This window comes from Gossypium raimondii, chromosome 2 (assembly GCF_025698545.1).
Source record: "Gossypium raimondii isolate GPD5lz chromosome 2, ASM2569854v1, whole genome shotgun sequence".
NCBI classification, from domain to species: domain Eukaryota; kingdom Viridiplantae; phylum Streptophyta; class Magnoliopsida; order Malvales; family Malvaceae; genus Gossypium; species Gossypium raimondii.
This window is the reverse complement of record NC_068566.1, coordinates 8,007,975-8,019,672: the sequence shown is the minus strand read 5'-3', so window position 1 is coordinate 8,019,672 and position 11,698 is coordinate 8,007,975. Positions and strand designations below refer to the sequence as shown.

At 30.9% G+C, this 11,698-nt stretch overlaps 1 protein-coding gene and 1 long non-coding RNA gene across 2 annotated transcripts; one reads left to right on the top strand and one right to left on the bottom strand.

Moving 5' to 3' along the window:
- Positions 1-2,756: 2,756 nt before the first annotated feature.
- Positions 2,757-3,943, bottom strand: LOC105787942 (protein EXORDIUM-like 6). The gene is made up of 2 exons (XM_012614558.2): positions 3,412-3,943; positions 2,757-3,328 (listed from the first exon to the last, which is right to left on the bottom strand). The coding sequence occupies exons 1-2, from the start codon at positions 3,941-3,943 to the stop codon at positions 2,916-2,918; spliced, it is 945 nt and encodes a 314-aa protein (XP_012470012.1). The 3' UTR covers positions 2,757-2,915.
- LOC128035552 (uncharacterized) lies at positions 3,345-4,147 on the top strand. Its single transcript, XR_008191994.1, has 2 exons — positions 3,345-3,486; positions 3,681-4,147. It is a non-coding gene; the product is annotated as an uncharacterized LOC128035552 (long non-coding RNA).
- Positions 4,148-11,698: the final 7,551 nt, after the last annotated feature.

Here is an 11,698-nt window from a genome sequence, read left to right as displayed (position 1 = left end):
TAGAATTGCCATCATCCGAACTTGCCACAGATTGAAATTTTTCTCACCATCGAACTTCTCAATTTCAAACCTTATTGCTGCCATATCTGAATGGGCTGATTTATGAAAATTGAACTAGCTCTAATACCACTTGTTAGGGATCGACCTAATTAAGCAACAAGTAACAAAAATAGCGGAATAAATTGAGAAATTGAACACACATATTTAACGTGAAAAAACTCCTCCAAAGAGGATAAAAAACCACGGGCAAAGATAATTTTATTATAATGGCAAAAGAACGAAAAGTATAAAAGACGGAGATAAAAACTAAACCCCGAAAACCCGAAAACAAAGAACTCTCAAAACATAAACACAAAATTCTCTAAATGTGTTATGAGTTCTAATCTCTAAATGGGTGTTATTACTAAGGTTGTAAAAGAGCCTATTTATAGGCTAAATTCATATGTCAAATAATAATAAAATAATCTAAACTAATCAGTGTTTGACTGAAACAAATAAACAGAGTTTAACTAAAAGATTATTTCTCAAATTTGACTGAAAATAGGAGCCATACTTAACAGTTTTTAATTTGTTTTTAAAAAAAGCAACTAAGCCCCTACTTCTTTTTTCACTTAATAAGATACTTAAACTTTTAAAATATATCAAAAAGACCTTCAAACTTTTTCAAAAAAAGCAATTAGACCATTGTTTTTTTTTGCACGCAATTAGGTATTTGAACTTTCAAATGCATTAAAAAAAACCCTCAAACTTTTTTAAAGAAAATCAATTAAGTCCCTGATTTTTTTCACTCAATTAGGTACTTGAACTGTAAAATGCATCAAAACGGTTCTTTAACTATTAACTTTAACAATTGACCATTAAAGTTAACTACCCATAATTTTTTCGGTTAAAATCACCCCGTGTCACAACCACGGTGTGACATGTGGCAAAAATTTTAAAAAATAAAAATTAATAAAATTTATAAAAATTATTAAATTTTAATAAAAAAATTAAAAATTATAAAAATTTATTAAAAATTATAAAAATAGAAAAATTTTATAAAATATTGTAAAATTTTATAAAATATTGTAAAATCCATCAAAAAGACCCTTTAACCATTAACTTTAACTGGTGACCGTTAAAGTTAACGACACCCAATTTTTTTAGTTAAAGTCATCATGTGTCGCAACACAGTATGACATGTGGCGAAAAATGATAAAAAGAATAAAAATCAATAAAATTTATAGAAAAAAATATAAAATGCTTCTTTTAGTACAATAATTTTTATAATTTTTTTACTAATTTTATATTTCTTTACATTTTTATAACTTCTTACGACTTTATAAAATTTTATAATTTTTCTATATTTCTATATTTTTATAAAATAAATTTACGATTTTATAATTTTTTTATAATTTTAATATTTTATTAAAATTTAATTATTTTATAACTTTTATTGATTTTTATTTTTATTTTTATTTTCACATGTCACGTTGTGGTTGTTACACGTGGTGGTTTTAACTGAAAAAATTAGGGGTGGTTCAAGTACCCAATTGAGTGCAAAAAAAAAGTAGGGACTTAATAGATTTTTTAAAAAATTTTAAGTGTCTTTGTATGTATTGTACAAGTTAAAGTACCTAAGTGAGTGCAAAAATAAAAAATAAAAAAGGAGCTTAATTGCTTTTTTTGAAAAAGTTTAAGGTCTTTTTACACTCTTAATCCTTTTTTTTTTATGAATTATGAGGAAGGCAAATCCCTAAAACTAATACGACTAGCGCGACTCAAGCTCAAACCACATATTGAGCGATGAACACCCTTACTGTAAGACCAACACACGGGATTATATATTCTTTTTTAAACACAGCAATTAGACTATGCAAACGTAACTAAATATTTGAATCTCTCACTATTCACTATTTGCTTCAAATAATATATATTTAGAAAATAAAACAATTATACTATGTAAATATGATAATAAAAAGTTATTATAGTACCCCACAATATTAAAAAAATAAGGCTTAATGATAAATTTAGTCACTAACATTTGTATTTTTGTCAAAATGGTCCTAATTATATTTTTGAGTCCTTTTGGTCAACTTTTAATTTTTTTCAAACTATATTTTTAACAGGTTTAATGAATAAATTCAAGGTTTTAAATTTGTTAGAAAAAGCAAATTGAAAAAAGAACAAATGTTAATGGCTAAAAATAAAATTATGGCCATTTTAAGAAAACATATAAATGTCGTGGCCAAATTTGTGATTAAGCCAAAAAGTAATATAATATGCTAACATATTCAAACTTCTTATATAATATAATACTTGGAATGCAAATAAAATTTAAGTCCAAAATACCCCTTGTAGTCATTTCCTATAGTAATTTTGCTTTTAACCCTTTTTCTAAATTGCTTGAGCTTTTGAAATTCAATTAAGTCGCACTGTTTATATATTTATTAAAATTTTATGTAAAAGTTTGGATTAAAATAATGAAATTAAATATTTAAAATGTAAATTTTATTGATTTTATATAAATAATAATAATCTCATGATAAAGTAATATAGTTTTGTGAAAATAATATTTTTTTAAATTATTGGAAAAATATGTAGCATTTAAAACTTATGCTTTTACCTATCTAATAACTTGTAGTGGGTCAGTTTCTATTAAAATAATTGGGCTTAGCTTTCTTTTTTCCGGGCTTGGCCCAAATAGTTTAATCTAAGACATAAAAATCGATTCAACTAATTTTTTTTTTTTTTTTGGATTTGCAGTCTAAAAGCGATTTTCATTGGTTGACGGCTCAACGATTTTTTATTAATCGGTTCGATGACTCTAATCCGCTTCGATTTTGAAAATACAATAAAATAAAAAAATAATTTTACAGAAATTTAATGTTTAATTTTTATTTTATTTTTGTCTCAAATTTTGCAAACCACCTCCATTAAACAGTCCAGCAAGATTTAGTTTTGGGGTTCCAGATGGCTGGAAGCAAGAATTTTTTGTTCTTATTTCCGTAGGCATTGAAATTTCCGCCGGTTTTGGGGTCGGTGAGAACTTCGCCGGGGTTGCCAGGGGCAGCACCACGACCGAAAATGCCTTTGCAAACGGTGGCTGGGCCGAGTTCTTTAGCCTTGTTTGAATGGTAGAGAGCATCGTTCATTGGGTTGGTGATTGCATCAACCAATGCACCCGCGAAGGCAACAACCATAGCATCTGCTGCCATGTTGCCGCTTGGTGGTTTAAGGACTGGTCCCTTTGGACCCATGTCAGCCGGGAAGAAAGGCCATCCGCATTCTCCAGGGCACTCCGTTTCTGGGTTACCGACTATGATGTATGGTCGCGGATGGGGATCCTCTGTAATTTCCAAAAGCGTCAATCATCATATGCAATAATCTCCAAAGGACCTAACTATCACAACCAAAAATAAAAAAGCTTACCAGTAAGTAAATGATCCGCACATTGCCCGTTGCAAATTCCTTGAATAGAGACATCCCTTGCAGCAACGATGACCGGTAAGAGTTCAGTATCGCCCTTAGTGACATGCTCGATAAGCTCCGGGATATGCCCTTGCAAAGTCAAAACTTTCCCATATTTATATGTTTTCTCTCCTGATTGTTTCACCACTTTGACCTTGATTTTGGGGCTTTTCCCAGGCTTTGCGTCTGGTATCATTGATTGGTAACTTTCCACTACTTTCCACCAACAGGTAACTTGAGGTTGCAGTTTGGCTTTGCCTGGGACGGTCAATGATTTAATGAAGTTTCTCATGGTGTTCTTTATTTCCTTGCCACAATTTCCGTACCACATGATGGCTAATTTAACGGTCCCGTTGAGCATAGGACCACCGTGGTGGATCATCCGTGCCTTGTCGTTATAAGGATCGTAAGTGTGACCATGGCCGGAGGAGCAAGTGAATAAAGCAGTGACGGAAAGGGAAAGAGCCAGGAGGCGGATTGAAAGAGACGCCATGGCAGTGGCTTCCCAATCAGGTGGTTGATGTTCTAACTCAAATTAGACATGATTGAATCCATGAGATTGTGATATGTATTTATAGCACTGAATTTGAAACCAAATCTATCTATTTTTGAGGACTCAAATTCATATCCTTAAGAGTTCTCTCAGACAGCTGCCTAATTTTAGAATTTCTAATAAAAAATAATGTTATTTTTTTCATATCAAAGAATACATGGAATTAGTCTTTGCATCAATATCATCAAGCCTAATATTATTGATTTAATCAATTAATAATGTAAGGAAAAATATGAGTAGAAAATTGAGAATATTATTTTATTATTTTCTCTCTTTCCCTCCCTTCCAGTCAACTTTGTTTTTTCTTTTCTATTTTTCCGCCCTTTCTTTTTCTCTATTCTTCTTCTCCCTCCATTTCTCTTCTTTGATTTTCGAACCATGTTTTCTTTGATTTTGGAGTCTTTGCTTTGTTCTTATTCTATATTAAAAGAATGCAAGAGACTGAGAAGTGAGAGTGGAAGTGGATCTCAACAAAAAAAAAAGGCTTGAAAGAGAGAAAAAAAAAATTGGTTAAAAATATAAAATTTGCCTTTTTATAATATTTTACATTATATATATTTTATAATTTATATATTTTAAATATTTTTAAGTGATTTTGAAGAAAAAAAAAGGTGATTTTACTTAGGCGTGTGACGTAGTAGTTTCTAATTGGTTGGAGGAGGCGACTGGTTTTTATTAATAGTGTTAACACTTTAGGATAAATAGTGTAGCAGAAATAAAATTTAAATCTTGAATCGTTGTGCAGAATTCTTTGAAGTACCAAATTGAGAAAACCAATTTATTTTAAGGAATAATTTGTCCATTGCTTTTTCTCTTTTACTTTATAAGCAATAATGTCCGTCTTTGGGTTGATCACCGTTCGTCTTTTTCTCTCCCACCAATTCTCTCCTTCTCTCTTCTCTTCATTCACTTCATATGCTTTCTCTCTTTTCAGTTTGTAGATTTATTTGTGGGTATCTTTGTTGTTTTCATAAGTTATGATGGACAGATGATATGTCTATCGTCACTAAAACTCCACTAACCATTAGCATTTTTTTTGGAAAGTGGGCAGCTTTTCGTCAACTTCTTAGGGTCTGTTTGATTGGCAGTAAAATGTTTTCCGTAAAATGATTTCTGGAAAATATTTTAATTTTCTGTAAAATGATTTACTGGAAAATATTTTTTGGTGTTTGATTGAATCTGTGTAAAATATTTTCTGTTGTTTGACATATTTCCTAAAAATATTTTCCGGAAAAGTTGTTTTTACATATATTAATATATATTAATAAATTTTATATTTTAAATTATTTTTACATATATTGCAATGATTTTATTTATAATAATACTCAATTATTAAGCTACAATATTGATCGTTATAAATTGAAAAAACTAATATCAAATAAATTATTTGTAATTGTGTTAAAAAACAAGTATTGAATAATTGTAATTTATTTTAGCCAAAAATATATGTTACTTTTGAGAAAATATTAGTTAGTATGTAAAAATAATTGTAATTTATTTTAGAGAAGCAAGTAGGCTTGGATATAGATTTCTTATTCATCTCGAATTCTGGATTGATTAAGTAAATTTCCAAACCTTTCAATAGATGAAATTGTTTCAATTATCCGAATTGATTAACCATGATGAGTTTATAGCAAAGACTCCATCAAAAGCAGATTAACCCCCCCAAAAAAAGCAAAAACAATGGAGGATCAAAAACAAAGCTCGCAGCAATTACAACATGGTAGATGCCTAGATATATTTACTTTTTAAGAAAAATAAACTCTCAAGTCTTAGTGAAGATAGAATGGAAATGCCTTATAAGCAGCAGAAGAAATATATTATCATCTAAATGCCAAATGAATAATTTGACATAAAAGTTAGCTCAACCTTACATTATTCCAAAATATTTGATGATATACAAGACCAAAATCGAAGACAGATATAAAGGACTTGGACAAAATGTAAGCTCAACACAATAATTAGCTTGTAATGATACTGGCGAGAACATCGGTCTTACCTCTTGCATAAATTGTGTAAACTAAGCGGATAGCATCAAGCCATCCGTTTAGAGATTCCCATGAGTCGAGAATCGAAAGGAAGAAGACAATACTCACTAAAGTTGGATTGCTATTCGTATATTGCTAAATAGCATAGTTGTCAAGTTTTACGAAAGTGTGAAAGATATCGTTCCTTTAATAAAAGCATGATACTTACGGAAAAATGGACCATGGGTAGTATCAATGCAGAGGCTCACACTGGTGGTAGAGTCGATCGACATGATGATACGGACATAATATCTGGAATCTCAACTCGATAGTGAGTTTTCTTCATTTGTTACTACGCAATTGTGCGGAGAGGCTTGAGAAACTTGTTTCTCCTCGGCTTTGATGACCGCTCAATTGGAAAGCGAAGAGGACATAGAGGAAGAAAATGAAAGTCACGAGGATAAACCAACATAAACCAAGAGTATCTTGAATCGACTCTGCATAGCGGTTTACATTGATTTTGCCTTGCATGCATAACATCCTAGAATTTATTATGATAGTGATCTACAACAAATATATTTTTGTTCATACTCTATGATTCATTCCATTTAAGTTCGGACATTAAATATCAAAATTTGCTTGAAGAAATGAATCCCTTGTTCCGGAAAAAGAGAAAATTGAACTTGATATTTAGTTGCAATAGACAACGAAAACCAAAACCAATCACTTTTTACTGTTGAAGTGCTTCATGATTCAAAAGAACTCGTTCTCTTCCAATCACGATCTGAGCAATTGCGTTTTCTCTTGGTGGTGCGATCATATTTCCCTCTTTGAGATGGGGTAAATGTAGTCATCAAAAATATTGCCAAAAATAATAGAAAATATAGTGAACCGATAATTGGCGCTTTAAAACAAAGACCGATTCAATCGACGAAAGAAATATGAAATGCATGGATTACACTAAAATATATTACTCCAATAATAATCTTAAAAATCCGGAAAATGCTAATTAACCAGGAAGCGAGTAAGATATTGTTCTCATTGCCACAGACTCAACAATGCTTACGGAATGTTCAATCAATTTAGAAGAGAATAAACCTCAAATATAAAGTTCAAAGATCAATCTGACCATTGAACGAACAAGCTTCAAGGCTTCTTTGTAAACTGTAAAGTTTAAAACGTCAAATAAGAAGATATCCACAAACTGAGAAGTCAAATTGCATAACCTTGAAACTTTAAATTAAGGAGAAAAAGAGGTATATCATTATCTTTCTTGTAAATTTATGCCGAAAGTTTTCATTTTCCAATAATTATGCCACCTATATAGCCTAAAAGTGATATTAAATCTAACCAAAACTTTGTGGTCCAAAATAGAACCAGACCCGATCTCATGTCTTCAAGTTCTGTTTTAGAAACAGATGAACTGATCTAAAAATCAAGAAAAAATAGAACCAGACCCGATCTACCATCTAGCAAGAAAAAAGCAAGAACTAGACTCGATTTAGAAATCAAATAAGTGAAAATTAACAGAAAAAATACCTGTTGATGACAAAGAGAGAACTATATGGAAATCCCAACAGCAGAGAACCAATTCTTCCAAAATTGGAAAACAAATTACATGAACAACTAATTAACAAAAAACCCCAAATCCTAATTTCAGCACCCAGATTAACCTGAATTCTCATGAGAAGATCAGAACTATGTTTTTATGGAAACGGTTATCCCGAAAACTCTGATGAGCCATTTCCACCTTAGAAAGCTCTTCCGGGTTCTGATTTGAGCGAATTCCAGACTTGATGAACGCCGGTGTCCGGTGTTAAGAATCGGTGTTGGTGATGGCAAGCGTAAGATCGGTGTCAAGGATAGAGGAAGGGAAGGGAAAGGGAAGGGAAGGGGAAGGAAAGGAAAGGAAAATTTTCCTGAAAATGTCTTACCGAATTAGAAACGGTAAGACATTTTCCAAAACTAAAGGCTTCTTTTTCCCGTGTTTGTAATTGATTTTACATGAGGAAAATATTTTCCAGCAAACAAACACCGGAAAATGTGGAAAATCAATTCCGGAAAATATTTTCCCTATCAAACAGACCCTTAATTTGTTTTTTTTGTGAATATTTCAGAATAATTAATGGTTTCATGAGTTGGTTTGGACCTATGTTGTCTTAAGTTTTTTATGTATATATTTTTGTTTTTCATTATTTAATAAGCCTTCACTTTTAGAAGTTTTTAGTTGTTCTTGTAGTACAATTTTTTTATCTTACTTATGCATGTAGTCTTGCTTTTACAAGTGATCTTAGAGATAGTTTTGTCATCGTCCTTTCCAGTTTGGTGGATGCTCAATTCTTTTTCCAATTTTTACCCATCGCTTTGGGTCATCCGGGGATGATTTTCTCACCATATTAAGTGCTTGTAATCACTCCAAATTTGTTGTGCTTAAGTTGCGACAGAGTGTTATGCTGAGACTAAAGCCTTTTTTGTGTTGATAGAATTTATCTTTCATCACCTATGACAAATATCATATCATATGATCCAATTCACAGAATAAATTGATAAATTTCCCTTTCAAAAAAACAACAACATTGTAGATGTTTGGCCGTCAATGTTTATCAGCTAGCTCTTTTTTTTATATGATTTGGCAGGTGAGATTAAGAGGGAAGAAAGGAAAGCGTAAAAAAGATAATATCATATTTAGTCCCTGTATTTTGTCATATCTTCTAATATGGTACAATTAATTTGAAAATGTCTATTTTAGTATTTAAAATTTTACTTTGTTTATCAATATGGTACCATATATAATAGGACATTTGGCCCAATTATAGGGTGATATGTCTCACTTTTTGCTAGAATTTTTTCAAAAATAGAAGAGACCTCAAATTAAATAACCCAAAATTATTCTAACATAAAAAAACAAATAGAGGATGAGAAAACAAATAGATTCCTAAAAGATTTGGCCACTAAACATGTTTTTTTATTATCTATTTTGAAATTGGTATTCGTTTTCTTCAATATTACGATGATTGTATTTGTTCTAAGTTTTTTTATACAAATATATTACAATCTAATGGGATTTGGATCAATTTTCAATTGAAAAAAGAAGTTGCGTTCTACAAATTTTACTCCTACTTCAGTTGTTCCTTAAAAAATATCGTTGTTTATTCAATCTTTAAGCGATCCCTATTACAAAATTTTCTTGAACCAAAGACTCAACCTTGGAATTGAATTCTGTTATATAATTAAAATAAAATAAAAATGACCCAACCTGGGGTCCGACCTAGGATCTGACCTAACATAATAAAAGGAAACCTTAAACCTTAAAGTAGGGGGCTCCTTCTTCTACTTCCATTTTTCTTCTCTAAAATAAGAAAACATCATTTTCTCTCATTTTGGGACCTCCATCTTTACTTTTTTTGATTCATTGTATCAACAATGGTGCGGTGAGCGTGGATCGAACACACGACCTTTAGATCTTCACCTGAGACCCAAAATGCACTGGGAGTTGCATTGGTTGCAGGTATTGCTGATTTAAACCAGGATTTTACAGTATAATATATTTGTAGCAAAACGTGTGATGAACCCTCCAAAGCAAGTTGTTTACCCAAAGTAATGGAATCAAAAATGGCATATTTGATTAATTTAACAATTTATCTATTGTATACCAAAAGGTAACTACCGGCTTCTTCTTCTTCTTCTTCTTCTTCTTCTTCTTCTTCTTTTTCTTCTTCTTCTTCTTCTTCTTCTTCTTCTTCTTCTTCTTTAATACAGTAGCTGCTTCTTTCAACTTCATGTTATAGGGCACTTTTTTTTTGAGTTAAAACAACTCTTAAAATTCCTGTAACTGGTTGTTAATGTATCCAATCTGCATATTAAAAAGGGAAAAGAAATTAAAGTAAATACAAGGCATATGCCTTAGCTAGTTACGTAGTTTATTGTTTCAATTAATCAAAGTTAATGAGTTAAAAGGGTTAGGTTCCCCCACTTCTTTTAGAAATATAAAGATGTTAGATCTGGTTGTTCAATATGGTATCTATTACTATTTCAACTTTTTAGGTTGTCCAAATTTCTTGCAAGGAAAATGCTAACCATACATCATAACTTAAAAAGAATATGCCTTGGGATAAGTACATAGTTTCTTTTCTCTGCTATTATAACAATATTGTGCTTCTCCAAGAATTTTATTAATTTTACTCAAAGGTTTGAATTGATAATTGTTTCATTAAATTGGGTTATCAATGAGAGCACCAAACATGGAAACAATCACAGAATCATTAGAGAGATCCTTACAAAGCTCTTCTTTGGACCATAAAAAAAACAACCAAGATGAGGTTGAAAAAGGGATAATAGGGAGGTCTTCCACTCCAGGTGAAAGTAATTGGTTAAATTTAGGTGAGTAAAAGGCGGCTACATTAAGCCATTTGGTTTGAAATGTAACATCCTGTTTTCAATGAAATTAAAACAGTGGTTTCGGGACCATAAATTCGAAGTCAAAAAAATTATTTTATTATATTTTATGGTCTACAGCATGATAGTATTACCGTATAAAAATTTTGTTAAATTTTTTTTTACCATTTACATGCTTAATTTGATAAAAATGACTAAATCGCGTAAAGTGCAATAGTTGTGTTCTAATAGCTAAAAGTATTAAATAGCTATAGAACTTTAAAGTGGAAGTCCTTATATGGTAATTAGCCCATTAATGAGATAGTGGATGATAATGGTTTGCCAATATTGAAATTTGAATGAATTTTAAAGGTTGATTTTGGAAATAAGTAATTAAAGTTAATAATAAATAAAACCAAATTAAAACATCATTTTGCATCATCTTTCCCAACCGAGTATCAAAAAAAAGAAAGCCATTTTTGGGAGCTAGGTTTCAGCAAGCTCATTTTGTTCAATTAGGTATGAACTTTTAATATGTTTTAATTATTTCTATGTTTTCAAGATCATTGTAGCTTAATCTAGCTAGCCCGATGACTAATTTGTGAAACTGTTAAACTGTTAGGGTTTTACCATTGATGAACATGCTTGAGTTTTGAAGTTTGATGATAGAAAATGAATGGTTGTTGTTAGATAAACAACTTTTGTAAAGGAATTTTTAGTACAATTGTCAAATAATGGCTAAATTGAAAAATAGGAAATATTACATGGTGAAATTGTGAAATAATTGAAGTATAGTGCATGCTAAGGACCTATTTGATATTTGGCCATAGTGAGTTGTGGTTAAATTGTGTAAATTTCTATTTTTATGAGTTAGGGACTAAATTGCAAAGAAGTAAAAGTATATGGCATTTTGCCAAAAATATGTTTTGGATTAAATTGAATGAATTATATGTTGAATTAAGTTAAATTTATGCATATAGATCCAGTCAGACATCATACGGAGTTAGATCGAGGCAAAGAGAAAATCTCGGATTAATCGCTTCTGTATCTACGTATACTCGTCGAGGTAAGTTTGTGTAATTAAATTGCGTATTTATATTTTTAATTGACTTATATGTGTGTGATTTGTATAATTTCCATGTATAAATATCGATCGCATATCCAACGATGTATGTCGATTACTGAGTCCGGTTTGAACCTTAGGAATTCGTAGGATACAAATGACATGTCATTAGGGTTACCGATTTGGTTGAGGTTCTGCATGTGTTGCGGACACATCACAGCTCGTATGAGCTTACCGATTTGTAGCTTGTGAGAGCATATAGATTCATAGCTTGTATGAGCATACATTTAC